Genomic DNA, 17,073 nt, shown 5'->3' with positions numbered 1-17,073 from the left:
TTTGTTTTTCTTTCTCTTTTTCTTATTCGGACCGAAAAAAAGAGTTGATTACTGCTTTAAGTTGTACGAAAATATGATTTACAGGTTGTGTTTTCAGGAGTCAAGTACTAATTTCATTGGGACAAACGCTACTAAAACTAATCTCAACATATATAAGAACCTATAACGTCCATAGTTATAAACTTAGTCTAGCGGTAAATCCACCGAGCAATATTAGAATTTGACAAATAACTATTCAATGGAAATGAAGCAAACAACACTAAAATTGTAATCTTATCTCCCAACATATAGGCAAAGAAGCATATCAACATCCAATACTGGCAGTAAGTCTACATATATTCTTATATTTCTGGAAAAAAAAAAATACCACTACTATGCCCTAATTTTTATTCTCTTTAGGACTAGACAGAAATTTTGTTTAAAAAGTAAGATGCCTGTTTGACTACTCTTTATTTTAATTAATTTTTTTGGTTATTCACAAAGTCATCGATGGTTCCTAGAAAATTATTTTTTTCTGCTATTTTTTATTGTTATTTGTTATATATTATTTGAGGTTTTACCCTCGTAGTCTTGCAGATTTCTCTGTAGGATAATAGGTGGATATGAATCTAAGAGCTCGTTCATTTCGCTGATTTGAGTTTTGCTACAGTGAAAAGCTTTTACAAACAGTCACATCTAACCTTTTTGTTACAGTAAAAAACTCTCACATAAAATCACATCTCAACTCGAATTAAAAACTCGAATTAGCGAACTGAATGGGCCCTAACTATGTATATAAAAAGTGTCAATATCTAACACTTTGCTCCCATTTTGACGAAACCGCTACCGTTTTGGTCGAAATGCCGCTCCTCCCTTCTTTTTTGTTCATGTCCTTCCTTTTATTTTTTATTTTTTTTGTTTTACCCTAAAATTTACTTATTTTTTTATTTTAGTTATTTTTATCCTTTTTTATTTTTGTCTTAAATTTTATTTTATTTTTTGTTTTAATTCTTTTTATCTTAAAACTTATTTCTTTCTTTATTTTGGCCCTTTTTGACCTTTTGTTCCATTTTTTCCTTAAAACTATATTTTTCCATATTTTTTCTTTTTATCTTAAAATTTATCTATTTTTTTCATTTTGGTCCTTTTTACTTTTTTTTTTGTGTCATGAAGTTTCACTCTTTTTTGTTTTGGTTCCTTTTGTTCTGAAACTTATTTATTTCTTCATTTTAACTATTTTGACCCTTTTTTTTTTGTCCCGAAACTTTATTTTTTTGCTTTAGTTCGTTTTACATTAAGCTTACTTATTTCTTCATTTTGGTCATTTTTTTGACATTTTTTGTATTTTTGTCCTGAAATTTTATTTTATTTTTTATTTTTGTTCCTTTTATCTTAAAATTTATTTATTTATTTATTTTTGTCTTTTTCTGACTTTTTTATTTTTGTCCTGAAATAAATAAACCCTTCTTTTTTATTTATCTTTTTTCTTTAATATTTGTTGAAAGTTAGACATCCAAGAACTTGAGGGGAGGGACCAATTTGCATAGTGCTGTATTGATGTTATCACTACTCCTTTGTGATCTTAATTCTTCTAAAGACTAACAATTAATATTAAATTGCAATTGGATATTAACTTTGATTATGTTTTGTTCAAAGGAATCCAATTTAATGGAATAATTTATTATTAAACTCTATGCAACGCTTGTTATTATAGAAGGAAATAAATAAATGCCATTATTTTCCCAAAGATTATGGTTATAAGTTGAAAATGGTAAAATTGTTCCCAAGTTGATAATATTTTATTAGCGATAATCTCAATTACTACAATAATACAAACAAGAACTCAACATGATAATGATTGAAAAATGATCAACTCATTCAGAAAGCCTGCCTGCGCCTGGCTGAGGAAGAATTACGACGCGTAAAACAAAAAAAAAAAAAAATGCTGATGGAGCATACTATATTTAAAACACACGCCGCTAAAGCTTAAAGTTAAAAAAAGAAAATGTATGGCAATTCTATTTCGACAATAGACCGACCCACGCCCAAATTTCATATCTTTGGGTTTGCAACCCCGATCATGATTTTTCTACCCCAAAGGAAAAGTCCTTCCCTGCTTTCGTACCGTTTACTCGGCATAGAAGTCGATAACAACCGAAAACATCGGCTTTGATTGAACAATCACTGTACGAATAATATTTGCAAAATCAAATAACAGAGTTTTACTAAAAAGTGGAAACTTCAATATTTACATTTAAATATATGTGGAGCTAAATTTTAGTTTCACTTCAAAAACTTACCAGACATAAGCAGATGGGAGTGATATGAACAGATCATGAACTCAGTCAATGATTTTTCCTCTAAACTCTAAGATTTGTACCTCTATAACTATAATCTGATAGGCTAGACGTACAAATCTCAAACAAGCTAAAAAAAAACTCGTTTTTACTCAAACAATCTCCACTAATTATTCTCATAAGATGGAAAAAAAAAGAAAAACAAGAAAAAGCTGATAGTAGTTATTGCATGACAATTGTATCATATATCAAAAGGAAAACAAATGTGAAAGTACTACAGAAATATTCATCTCTCAGTTCATGTCACTAAGTCTCTATATATCGGTAGAACTAATTACTTGCATTACACGTTTACACAAAGCTTATCAAACAAGGGGATGCAAATCTTATTGTCACACTTCAAACTGACTTTGAAAAAAAAAAAAAAAAAAAAAAAAAAAAAAATATTTAAAAAAAAAAAAAAAAAAAAAAAAAAAAAAAAAAACAAGACAGCTAATGGAAAGATCCGATTGCTCTTCACTGCCATTGCCGGTTAAATATCCGTCCACATAAACCACTTCCTCGATACAGCTAATGGGAAGATCTTGAATATGATGTCATCAACACGTTCGTAGTACCATATCCTCCATCTTCGAGAAAACACGATCGGTGCAACAACTGCTCCGAACCCAGTCAAGAGTCCAATTTCAGCACTTACAAAATTCCAGTCAATCTTTCTCCCAGAATTTGAATGATTGTTTTTTGTTGCATTTGGTGCCACTTTGTCTGAGCAACTCTTCAAAGGGAATCCGCATAGTCCTTTGTTTCCTATGAAGGAATCTTCTGAGAATGTCTGAATTTGAGTGCCTGTTGGAATCATTCCAACCAGTTGGTTGAATGAGAGGTTCAATGATTGAAGGAAATTGAGGCTCTGGAGTTGCGTTGGAATTGTTCCACTGAGGTTGTTCCACGAGAGGTCCAAGGACTCAAGATTTCGCAAGTTCCCTATCGAAGAAGGGATATGACTAGTGAGAGCATTATGGGACAAGTTGAGGATATGAAGTGCGTGGAGTTGTCCTAATTCTTCCGGTATTTGTCCATGGAAATTGTTTTGGGAAAGATCAATGCAAGTGAAGATATCTAAGATCTTCGGCAGCTCCATCTCCAACCCTTTTATGGTCACTGTCACTGTATACTCATACCCTACCGACTGAGACATAAAGAGTCCTTTCAAATACTCATACTGTAGAACTTCGACATGGGAGTCACCATTTTCAACTGCCATTCCCTGCAATTTCGTTAACCACCGTCTTGGTAATTCTCCACTAAAATTATTTTGAGCTGCGTCAAATATTTGAAGCATCGGCCAGCTTCCATCAGCAGTTGGACACTCAATGCTGCCATACAACTTGTTTGATCGAAGAATAAGGACATGCAAGTTGGATATATTCTTCAACAAGCAGGGGAATTTGCCAACGAGTTCATTGTGCCCAAGGTCCAAAAACTCCAATGCAGAGCAATTGGCCAGAGATTTTGGAATCTTCCCTTCGATGAAATTTCCATTGAGATCTAGTGCCTTTAATGTACATCCCCTTGGGAACACATCAGGAATTGGGCCATCGAAGTTGTTCTTCCGCAAATTCAACATCTCACGCGTATCGCTAGTTTCAATTAAACATGTTGGTATTTTACCACTTAAATTGTTGTGCGACAGATCAAGAGCCAAAATGTTTCCAGTGGCACATATGCGTTCAGGTATAACTCCTGTAAGGCTATTGTTTGAGAGGGAGAAGAAAATAGAATCTGAAAGGTTATATGGAAATGAAGTTAACTTATTGCTAGACAAATCTACATACGCAAGATATTTTGGAAGAACAGGGATGTTTCCTTGTAACTTGTTAAAGTGTAAGTCAAGGGTTACAAGATTTTCCGGGAAAACAGAAGGTTCCTCCATGCATACTAGGTAATTACATGAAAGATCTATCTTCATAAGTCCCCCATCCCCAACTTTCCAAATCCATTTAGGAATCTGTCCTGAAATCTGGTTATTGGAAATACTCAAAACTCTCAACCCTGATATATTCTTTAAATCAGGAAACGACTTCAGGTTGTTATATGAAAGGTCGAGAGTATAAAGGTTGGGACATCCTCGAAACATATTCTGCTGTTTGGTTCCATTGAACTTGTTGTAAGACAAATATAGGAACTTTAGATTTCTCAGTTTCCAGATTGATGTTGGAAGCAACCCTTCTAGATTGTTGTGACTCAAATCTAGGGTCTCTAATAATGAAGAAGATGTCGTTTTAAACTCAGGAATGGGGCCACTAAATTGGTTGTTGGACAACTGAATCGTTTCTAACCATGGAAGTACAAACAGATCTAATGGTATCTCAGCAGTTAAATGATTATAAGAGAGATCTATCTGGACAAGTTTCATGGACAAACTAAAAGATGGGACAAGGCCACTAAAATTATTAAAAGATAGATCAACATTGGCGACTTCGGTGAGGTTTGACATGGAAGTTGGAAGTTTGCCGTTAAATTGGCACATGGAAAGGTGTAACGTGGACAAGTTCCGAAGGTTACTTAGAGATGCCGGTAACCTCCCCGAAAACTTAGTGGAAGAGAGAGATAATTCTTGAAGAGAATTATTTATTTGAAACTCTGGTAAAGTACCCTCAAGAAATTGATTAGATGATATGTCAAGAATTTGTAGTGTTGATACCTGGAAGATGCCGCTAGGAAATGTTCCATGCAACCCACAATCACGAAGATTCAAGTGAGTCAAATTTGAAAATTTCGCAAAGGATTCTGGGACTGGAGAAGACAAATTGGTACCTTCTAGAAGAATGACTGACAATGATTGAAGCTCCACAAGCGACTCATCTAGTGGGCCAGGAACATGGCTATTGGATAAGCTCAAGACTCGCAGGTTAGGCTGTGAGGATGACAATGCTTGGCACCATCCATTTCGAGGGGCTGATATGTTCACATAATCAAGAGAAAGTTCTTGAAGCTTTGACAGGTTCTGAACCAGAACACTCAAATTTGGGATCTCAAGGTTTGACAGATCAGAGGATAAATCAAGAGTGACCAAGCTTCTTAGATGGGAAATCTCAGTTGGTATTTGCCCCACAAAGCCTGCGTAGCGTAGATGCAAATTCCGTAAATTTGTGAGGTTACCAATCCTCGATGGGATTGTAGAGTTGAAGTCGTTATAAGACAGATCAAGGCTCCTGAGATGTTGGAGATTGAAAAGAGTGCTTGAATTGTCAAGCGCGCCGGAGATTGCCTCGCCACTTAAGTCGAGACGTGTGACACGACCCTCTTCTTCGCAGGTTACGCCTTTCCAGGAACAGCAATCAGAACTTTCGTTCCAATTCACGAGCTTCGAAGAGTAATTACTGTTGAAATCTAGGCTGTTCTTCAGTTGGAGCAACAAAGATTGCTGAGAGCCAAGACATTGATCACCAGAAACTAGGAGCGTACAAAGGGTGACTAGGATCGAGAAAATGAAGGGCCATGAAAACAGTGTCATTGTGGATTTAGCAGAGGGAGAATGAAAATGGTCTCATGAAAACAGTAAACCCACGCCATGTATATATATATGTGCATGAATATCTCATTCGGTCTTGCTATGCTATGATCAACAGTATCGAAAGCATTGACCCGGTCTAAGTTAGTACTGTTCTCAATATATGAACAATTTATTTCTCAAAAAAAATTATATATTAACAATTTAGACATATCTTGGCCCCGTAATTAGTTGATTTACAGCTTGCATCCAACCACTTAGGTGATAGTTACTAATGTCATGGTTACCTCTCTATAGTCACTTATAAAAAATAAAAATAAAAATTAAAGTTTGCACCTTCCTAAAACCGGTGAAAATCCAAAATATACCCGTTGACTTCAGTAGTTTTAGTTAAATCCTACATTTATTCTTATGTTTTGTTAGACGATCCCAAAATTATCCTCTACGTCTTTTTAAGAGTAAAAAAAATAACCCTTTAACTAGTTAAAGTTTTTGAAACGTAAAAAATAACCTCAATAGTTACTATTTAAATATTATTTTAACCATTAATTATGTAAAATATTAAAACATACATTTTAAAGCTAAATAAAATCAAGAAAAAAAGAGTGAATGTGTTTGGATGACAGCGAATCAAGATTTATTGTAGAGCGAGATTGATTTGACAAGTAAATGGCGAGGACACATGATCTTATATAGAGCTAGACTAATCTAATACGTAGTTTTTTGTTTTTTAATATATAGTAAATATTTCATAAAAGGACTTATGTGTTTTTTTAAGACTTGCATTTTTTTTTCAAGTACTACTAAACCTTTATGGAAACTACTAAATTTTAGTTTACTTTAAACTTCAGTTTTTTTTAATGGAAACTATAAAATTTTAGTTTACTTTAACAACGTTGATTAAATAATAAAATCTTACGGTCTCTATCAATTACAAAAAATAATAATATATAACACATAAATCATCATATTAAGGAGTTTTTTTTCCCTTTTAGGTATTAAGTTTTAAAAATACGTACAACCATTTTATGTCTATGTACATATTTATTAACATTCTATGAACATTAGGAGTCGCTTAGAAGAGTTGTAATAATGAAAGATTCTGACTAAAAAATGGAAAGCTAAAACATTCTTACAAAGTTCTGCAAAATCTGGTTACTACTTACTAGATGACAAAAGAATTAATTCAAAAAAAAAAGAAATAATAAAGCAAATTTAAAAAAAGTAAAAAGTAACTTTAAATTTTTAATTTCCAAAGTCACCGAAAATTCTTAATATTTTCCCGAAATTTTTTTAAAACTATGCCTCAATTACACTATATACAAATCGATATCGACATTTGGATTGATATTTACCAAAATTTCAAAAATTTTCCCGTAGAAAAAAATTTCAAGAGCCTCAAAGTCTACTGAAATTTCATAAAATTTCCTGACATTTTGCTAAAAATAGAAAATATAGTGGCAAAAAAATTTCGTGAATCTCAAAAATCCGAAATTTCCACTGAAATTTAGGAAATTTCGGTGAGATTTCCAACCTTGTGATCTATAACGTCCGTCGTGTGAAAAGGCGAAATAAAAGAGTGGAATTTCGTCTTGGCAAATGGCAATTATGAGGTAGACAGATAAAATAGTCGAGTCAGTCAAGTCAATTTTGTGACTGAAAAAGTACTTCCTTTATTAGAAGCTGCGACAAGCATTGACCGTGGTTTAAGACCATCAAATTCATATTTTTGTTTCCACTCATAGATTCTAGGACTAATCTACACGGTAAGCACAAAGCGTGGAAAAAAATATCCACGGTATTGCCAACATTTTCACGATATATGTTGTTCATATTTTGTAATGTCGATACGCATAAGTGGGGATATTCTTTCCGGAGCATTGCAAAATGTCCACAATATCCAAAAATATCCACAATATCATTGAATATTCAAGATTGTTTTGGATATCTCTATACAAAATCCAAAAATACCTGAATATTTTGACAGCATTGGAAAATGTCCATAATATTTTGACAGCACTTCTATTATTATTATTTTTCAATAAAACCTAACGACTAAATGGTAGAAAACAACATATAAAAATATATAGTGTGACTTAAATGTGACGACTAAACTAAAATATTAAAGATATTGTGTGACTCCCACTTTACCCACAAAAATCTTTTTCACTTTCAATTTATCTCACGTGTTTCTTTAATATTTTAGGTAGATGGCCAGTACTCTTTTATATCTTTTTAAATATTAATGTTTAAGACAATATTTAAACTTTGATCACTAAGGGTATTTATGTCATTTTAACAATTTAACAACTTAAAAGGTTATATTTTATTTTAAATAAAAAAATTATGGTATAATTCTCAGATAGTTTAAACACATAAGTGATGCGTCTTAGATTATAAAAAAAAAGGACAAATATAGGATTTTCCTAAAAGCTAAGAGGATACTTTTTGGATTTAAAATAATGAATAAAACTATCATTACATATATGATTATATTTGACAATGGGCATGCATTAATACAAATTTTGACAGCACTTCTATTATTATTATTTTTCAATAAAATGGGACGACTAAATGGTAGAAAACAACATATAAAACTATATAGCGTGACTTAAATGTGACGACTAAACTAAAATATTAAAGATATTGTGTGACTCCCACTTTACCCACAAAAATCTTTTTCACTTTCAATTTATCTCACGTGTTTCTTTAATATTTTAGGTAGATGGCCAGTGTTTTATATCTTTTTCATAGTGTTTTATGTCTTTTTAAATATTAAATTTTAAGATAATATTTAAACATTGATCACTAAGGGTATTTATGTCATTTTAACAATTTAACAACATAAAAGGTTATATTTTATTTTAAATATAAAATTATGGTATAATTCTTAGATAGTTTAAACACATAAGTGATACGTCTTGGATTATAAGAAAAAAGGACAAATATAGGATTTTATAGAGTTAGGGTGGGAAAATCCTGTCCCACCCCCTGCGTACCTATGCGCATGTTAGAGAAGTATGCCTAAAGACGTGCCCCTTGTACGACTTTGACGGCTTTTAGAGCCTGCAGGAAACCTTTGGCTGAGCACTTGACCGATGCTTAGCCATGAAGTGGTCGGCCGTAGGATGGTCAACAATAAAACGCGTTTGAGGAGGAGGTTGGCCAGTTAGTAGTTTAGCATGAAGTGATTGGCCATGAATGGCTCAGCCCCGGAGGGATGGGTGGTGCCGGTTGGTGATTAGGTGCTCGGCTATGTCCCCAGCCTAGTGTTCCAACTGGTCTGTCTAACTTTTAGTGCTGTTGAGCAGACCACCTAAAGTGTAATTTGAGCCAAAAAAAAAAAAAAAAATCCTAACCCAAAAAGAAAAAAAAAAAAACCGTAGATCGTCATCTGAAAGGAGGAAAAAAAAGTACAAACCAAAGATCGTTCCACTTCGATTTAAGATTCTAAATGAAAGGATATGTGTATATACTTTTTTTGACATATGTACGTTATACTTACCAAACATTAAAAGCAACGAGAAAAAGTTAATAAAATTTTGATCAATGCTGTTAAAAGCTTTTACTCTAGTCTCGACCGATTCTGGAAAGAAGAGCAAAGATAAGGGTCAAGGGAAGATAGTAATCTCTGACATTATTAAAGCAACATTTTTTTTTTTTTTTTTTTTGCATGTGCTAAACTAACATTTCAAGTTCGCATAAAGATAAAGTTACAAAAATGGTTATGTCACAGCCCTCAATTGTTGGTTCATCAAACTCCTAGAGTACTTCATTATGGGAAAGGAAAATTCATTATGCTAAATCTTGAATTTGATCACAATGTGGAATATAAATTTCCTTATATTTTGCAAGTGCTATAAAGTATTTGCTTAGGGAAGATCGATCTTTTAGCTAAACATAAGAGTACTATATTAACTTTCACTCAGGGTAGAGTAAGAAACTTGCAATTTTACAAATGTTGTGGTCTCGTTCGTTTTGTTAGTTCGAGTTACAACTCAAACTTTTACTACAGTATTTTCTCTCAGAAAAATCTAAATTCAATTTTTTATGCTACAATGTTTTCTCTCATATAAATTCACTTTTCAACTCAAGTTAAAAACTCAAAATTGACGTAGAGAATAGGACCGCTGTGTTTATCTTCTACCTCTTTTTCCTTTTCCTTTTTCAACATATTGGAAGCAATTTTACATAGTGCATCTAAAATTTTCTAACATGAATACTCGTAGATTTGACCATTAAAATATAATTCAACAGTTAAAATAGCAGTACCTACCGATAGAATAAAAATAGAGTTCCTACCATAAGTTTTGTAAAAAAAACCATAAGTTTCGTAAAAGAAAAAAAAAAAAAACTAAAGAAAGAAAAAGAAAAAGGGCCTACACTTTCCTTTATATGAAAGCGAAAAAATTATGAATAATGAAATTTTCGTTACGGCAATTGATTGAGATAGAGAGAGAAGATTTATCCCGATAGACATAAATAGGAGAGCCAACATCATGGGACCTACGTGGAGCCTACAATGAGGCTCACTTTTGTATCTTATAATTCCCATCAGGACACATGAGGTGCTAGATAAATGGAGCAGTCCATCAAGTCGGTAGGCACCCCTTAGTAGTGGAGGAGCCACGGCTCAAACCTTGAATCTCTCTTAGTGGGAGTCTAAGTGGAGCCCACAACCACTCCATTCAATCCCTTGGGGTCAATAAGAATTTCTATTATAAATTCTAATGATAAACATTCAAAATGAATAACTATTTCAACTATTAAAATAAAGCATGTGTTAGAAATTTCCGGGAAAACAAGAAAAAATATATATCTTTACGGGATCAAGACGAAAGGCCTATGTATGTGTCAACATCTTTGTTTCTCTTATGGCTCAAACGACTATTTTATGGCTCAAAAGACTATTTTATATGCTTCCACTGAAATTTAAGAAATTTCGGCGAGATTTCTGACTTGTGATCTATAACGTCCGTTGTGTGAAAAGGCAAAATAAAAGAGAGGAATTTCGTCTTGGCAAATGGCAATTATGAGGCAGACTAATAAAATAGTCCATTTAGTCAAGTCAATTTTGTGAAAAAATACTTCCTCTATTACAAGCTGCGACAAGCATTGACTGTTTCAAATGGACACATGATCTTATATAAAGCCAGACTAGTTTAATATGTAATTTTTTGTTTTTTTAATACTAAATATTTCATAAAAGGACTTATATGTTTTTCTCTGCCTTTAGTTTCTTAGTTATTAATTTTTAAGATAACGTTTAAACATTGTTCACTTAGGGTATTTATGTTATTTTGAACAATTTGACAATTTTAATGGTTATATTTTATTTTAATTAAAAATTATGGTATAATTCTTAGATATTTTAAAAAAAAGGATTTTCTTAAAAAAAGTAATTTAAAAGAGAGATATCTCAAGGATGTTTTTTTTTTTTTCAAACTTAAATAAAAGAGAAATTAGAAAGTTGGTTGAAGATGACAGGAATCATGGGATGGAGGTGCGTGTGGTTTTATTTTTTAAATACATACGAATGTGTGGAAATAAATAATAAATGGAGGCTTTGTTATCAAATAATAACTTAATCAGCTAAAAAAAAAGGAGCAAATTAGCGTTGGTTGTTGGAACAAAATAAGAACAATAACGTTGGTAGTGGATCAAGATGGGGTGGACGTGTTGTTTTTTTTTTTTTTTTTTTTTTTTTTTTTTTTTTTTTTTTAAAAAAATTTGTGGTGGTGAAAAAGGGGGGGGGGGGGTTTTTTTTTTTTTTTTTTTTTTTTTTTTTTTTTTTTTTTAAAGATGTGCATTTTACCGATTCGAATTTTCAGTTTTAAGTTTCTACAATAAAAAACTCTCAAAAAATGTCACATCTAACTTTTTCTGCTACAGTAAAAAGCTCTCACAAAATATCACATCTCAGCTCGAATTAAAAACTCGAATCCGCGAAGTGAACGAGGTCTAAATTTTAGTTTACTTTAAACTTCAGTCTTTTTAATGGAAACTATTAAATTTTAGTTTACTTTAACAACGTTGATTAAATAATAAAATCTTATGGTCTCTATCAAATACAAAAAATAATAATATATAACACATAAATCATCATATTAAGGAGTTTTTTTTTTTTTTTTTTTTTTTTTTTTTTTTTTTTTTTTTTTTTCCCTTTCAGGTATTATGTTTTAAAAATACGTACAACCATTTTATGTCTATGTACATATTTATTAACATTCTATGAACATCAGGAGTCCCTTGGAGGAGCTTTTTATTACTGAAATATGAAAAGCTAAAACATTCTTACTAAGTTATGCAAAGTCTGGTTACTACTTGTTAGATGACAAAAGAATTAATGCAAAAAAAAAAAAAGAAATAATAAAGTAAATTTAAAAAAAGTAAAAAAAAAAAACTTAAAATTTTTAATTTCCAAAGTCACCAAAAATTCTTGATATTTCCCCAAAATTTCCCCAAATTATGCCTCAATTACACTATATGCAAACCGATATTAACATTTGGATTGATATTTACCAAAATTTTAAAAAAATTTCCGAAATCGATATTATAGTAGAAAAAAATTTCAAGACCGTCAAACTTTACTGAAATTTCATAAAATTTCGAGACATTTTGCTAAAAATCAGTAATATAGTGGAAAAAAAATTTCGTGGCTCTAAAAAATCTAAAATTTCTACTGAAATTTAGGAAATTTTGGCGACTGATAACAGAGTGGAATTTCGTCCATTGTGTGAAAAGGCAAAATAAAAGAGTGGAATTTCGTCTTGGCAAATGGCAATTATGAGGCAGACTGATAAAATAGTTGAGTCAGTCAAGTCAGGTCTCGTTCACTTCGTAAATTCGAGTTTTTAATTCAAGTTGAGATGTGACATTTTCTGAGAACTTTCACTGTAGCAGAAAAAGTTAGATGTGACATTTTCTGAGAGTTTTTTACTGTAGAAACTTAAAATTGAAAACTCGAATCGGTGAAATGAACGATGCCTGAGACTCTCAAAAATCCGAAATTTCCACTGAAATTTAAGAAATTTCGGCGAGATTTCCGACCTTGTGATCTATAACGTCCGTCGTGTGAAAAGGCAAAATAAAAGAGTGGAATTTCATCTTGGCAAATGGCAATTATGAGGAAGACTGATAAAATAGTCAAGTCAGTCAAGCCAATGTTGTGAAAAAGTACTTCCTTTATTACAAGTTGCGACAAGCATTGACCGTTTAAAATGGTTTAAGACCATCAAATTCATATTTTTGTTTCCACTCATAGGTTCTAGGACCAATCTACATGGTGAGCACAAAGCGTGGAAAAAAATATCCACGGTATTGCCAACATTTTCACGATATATGTTTAAACACATTTAAAAAAAAAAAAAAAAAAAAAAAAAAAAAAAAAAAAAAAACAGAATAATATCCGTTGAGAGAGATGACGGAGAGAGAGGGCATGCTGCAACAATGAAAAGATAAACATTAACCTCAGCGTTCAATTGAACATAAAAGTACTATTGAAAGTCTTCAGCGTTCACCTCACATATTGAAAGTCTAGGCAATATTATATTGTTGCACATCGAGTGAGCAAAAATGGTTATGTCACAGCCCTCAATTGTAGGTTCATCAAACTCCCAGAGTACTTCATTATGGGAAAGGAAAATTCATTATGCTAAATCTTGAATTTGATCACAATTTGGAATATAAATTTCCTTATATTTTGCAAGTGGTATAAAGTATTTGCTTAGGGAAGATCGATCTTTTAACTAAACATAAAAGTACTATATTAACTTTCACTCAGGGTAGACCAAATAGTAAGAACCTTGCAATTTTACAAACACTGTGGTCTCGTTCGTTTCATTAGTTGGAGTTATAACTCAAATTCTTACTGTAGTATTTTCTCTCACAAAAATCTAAATTCAACTTTTTATGTTACAGTGTTTTCTCTCATATAAATTCACTTTTCAACTTGAGTTGAAAACTCAAAATTGGCGTAGCGAACAGGAACCAAAACTGTAACGTCCCCAACGCTAAACCAGTCTGAGACTGAATTTAGCGTGGTGGTGCTACTTAAAACAGTGTCATTTTTAAGATGCGGAAACTTGTGGTTGATTTCATCACAAAATTTTCCTAAAATTTTTTGAACAAAATGAGTAAGTGCGCAACCAAAAATCTTAAACATTAAATAGTTATTCAAAAGCGACATAGTAACAAAACAAAACATTTTGAGCCCATCTATTTTTGGAAGTACATATAAGCAAGATGCTAGATGTAAGACTTGGAGTACTCAGCCAACCTTAGAAATTATTTTTCTTTTTACTCTTTAGTAACAACAACATCATCTGCATCACAAGGTAAAACTAATGAGCAAATTCCCCCGCGCCTTTATCTCCCTCCGCCACTGTAAACCAAAGCATTGCCTCTTACTCATGGTTATTTCGTAGTCATGAATCCTTAAGAATTAGAAGCCTTAATTATTTACTATTGAGAGCAATAAAATAGCAGGAAAGAAACAAATAAACACACACAGGCTAGATTTATTGGTTATCCCTTATTGTGAGAGGCTTTCAATTGTTGCATTAACTTACTACAGTTGAAAAAGACCAAGATAAAATTGCACGCTTCTTAGACAACTTATCAATGGCACTATGATAATCCATAATTATTTTGAAATAGATGTGTTAGCCTAATTTATTATTTATTTATTTATTTATTTGCTCAGAGAAAAGAGATTAGAAGTACAGTGTACTGACACATGAACCAAATGATTACTTGACAATCTACTGAAATTACTGGTAGAACGGGAAGAAAATTTACCAAACTTTTATCCACTAGCATCGAGAGAGTGTAAAATTATTTTAGCTTAAGTCATATTTGATATAACAACTTTTATCCATTACATATATGAAAAGTTGGACAATTTTGAGGCAGAGACTCATCAAACAGACCTGCAGTCAGTCAAGTCAAGTTACAACACAGGGCCCATTACAAGCTACAAAATGCATTTAACGTCTAAAATGGTTTAAGACCAGTCTACGGTTGTTTCCAATTCCTAAAGCATTTAACGTCTAAAATGGTTTAATTTTTTGTTTTATCCCCACTTTAAAAAAATTTTGTACTCTTTTTTAAGACCTAATTGGATGGTCAATTTGTATTCGAGGCCAATGACCGATTTGACACCAATTCGATTGTGTGATAATATTATTGGCTAAAGTTGTTTTCAACTTTTTTAGGAGCCAATATCTAACATCTTCCTAGTCTTTGGTCATATGGTCGGTCGTTTCAAATGACAAGGACAAAATTGATATTTGCGTTCATCTCTTTCATTATTTTGTTAATAGAATAACACTAATTACCACCAACTTATTGGACAAAACAAATACGGTAGTGAAAGGCGACTTCATTAATAATTACATATAATATGGCGATGAATATCTACCTTTACTCCGTCTCTTGTAAATTTGCATAGGAATTAGCAGAGCATAAAGCTTATGTTTAGTCGCTCAATAAAATTGAAAATGATTAACAAGTAAATATGAAATCATTATAAGAGGCTCCATGCATCTCTTTCAACGAAATAGGCTACCACTTAATATGTATTTGTATATATATTTTTTAAAATGGACTGTCGTTCAAAGTGTCTATCGTTTTTCCATGTTCTCGTTTCGTTGATTTTGTACCTCATGTAGTTTGTTGTGTGTGTCGTTTTCCAAGGTTTTGTTCTGTTTGCGATCACTGTCCTTTCTCAAGGTTATTATCAATTTTAATGTCTTGTATCTTTTTAAAGTGGTGTTCTTTTCATATATCTGTCATTCACTCAGATTCTTGTAGCATTTATGATTTCTTGTCGTTTACATGTTGTGTGGGTTTCGTCACTGTTGTCGACGTGACTTTGTCGAGATTATTGTCCTTTTCGAATATTGTTCTTTTTTAAGTTATATACTAATTTTTTAAGGTGCAACGTATAAACGTGTTAGAAACATCTAAAAAATATTATTTATTAAATAATGAGAACTTCATTTATACAATTATTTAAAGATTTTTAAATTATTTTAAAAAGGAATATGTGTAAAGATATTGATAGGATAGGAATTACACAGAAAACAATTAATTAAAAACAAATTTGAAGATATTATTTTAATCGTTAATAGAAAATGAAATAGAAACATATAAAAAATTACTCGGGAGTGAAATGAAAAAAAAAATATATATATATGCAGCCGGGGCATTCGTCAACCTAAACGGCATTATTAAAAACTCGAAGTGCCCATACCGAGTTCTAAATGTAGTCTTCGGAATGTCTTCCTCCTTGATTTTTAGCTGATGGTATCCAGATCTCAAATCAATCTTAGAGTAGAACTGTGATCCACCTAATTGATCGAATAACTCATCGATCCTCGGCAGTGGGTATTTGTTCTTCACAGTTACCCTTTTCAATTGACGGTAGTTAATGCACAACCGAAGAGATCCGTCGTGCTTCTTCACAAATAGCACCGGTGCACCCCAAGGGGAAGTACTATTCCGGATATACCCCTTTTCTGCCAGCTCCTCAAACTACGTCCTCAACTCTTTCATTTCCGCCGGAGCCATCCGGTATGGAGGAATGGAAATAGGTGCCATTCCCGGAACCAAATCAATACAGAATTCAATTTCCTGATCTGGCGGTAAACCAGGTAGCTCATCAGGAAATACATATGTAAACTCATCCACTACAGGGATTCCCGCACTATCTCCAGTTATCTCGGGTTCACCTTCCAGAGCAAGAAAGGAAGAAAAACAGGCTAGATTCCTCCGTCCCCCAACACTGTACTTCAACAATCGTTCTCCTAGGACTGGATTCATATCCGCATGATAAGAAATCACTATTCCAGAATTCATCACCAAAGTTACTTTTCTACGGTAGCAATCAACAATCGCACCGTACCTTGACAGCCAATCCATTCCGAGCACCACGTTAAACAGGCTCATCGGAAGGATAATCAAATCTGCTCTCAATCGCTCACCGCCAATCATTATTTCGCACGATTTACACACACTCATTACCTCCACACATCCCAGTGGGGAGTTCAAAGTCATCGGGACTTCTAAATTCTCACTCTTCAGTTTCAAAGTCTGAACAAAAGAGCTTGATATGAACGAGTGTGTGGCACCTGTATCAAACAACACGTGAGCAAAAGAATGAGAGATTAGGATCATACCCTCAACCACCGCGTTACTGGTCTGACCTCCAGAGCTACCTCCTGCCAGGGCATAAGCTTGTCCCTGTACTTTTCCCTTTCCTCTGTCACCAACATTAGGCCG

At 32.7% G+C, this 17,073-nt stretch overlaps 1 protein-coding gene across 1 annotated transcript; it reads right to left on the bottom strand.

Moving 5' to 3' along the window:
* Nucleotides 1-2,731: 2,731 nt before the first annotated feature.
* LOC21401173 (receptor-like protein 9DC3) lies at nt 2,732-5,799 on the bottom strand. Its single transcript, XM_010090123.2, has one exon. The coding sequence runs from the start codon at nt 5,791-5,793 to the stop codon at nt 2,809-2,811; it is 2,985 nt and encodes a 994-aa protein (XP_010088425.1). The 5' UTR covers nt 5,794-5,799; the 3' UTR covers nt 2,732-2,808.
* Nucleotides 5,800-17,073: the final 11,274 nt, after the last annotated feature.

The sequence above is a fragment of the Morus notabilis genome, unplaced genomic scaffold, assembly GCF_000414095.1.
Source record: "Morus notabilis unplaced genomic scaffold, ASM41409v2 Scaffold1185, whole genome shotgun sequence".
Taxonomy (NCBI): Eukaryota; Viridiplantae; Streptophyta; class Magnoliopsida; order Rosales; family Moraceae; genus Morus; species Morus notabilis.
This window is presented reverse-complemented; position numbering and strand designations above follow the sequence as displayed.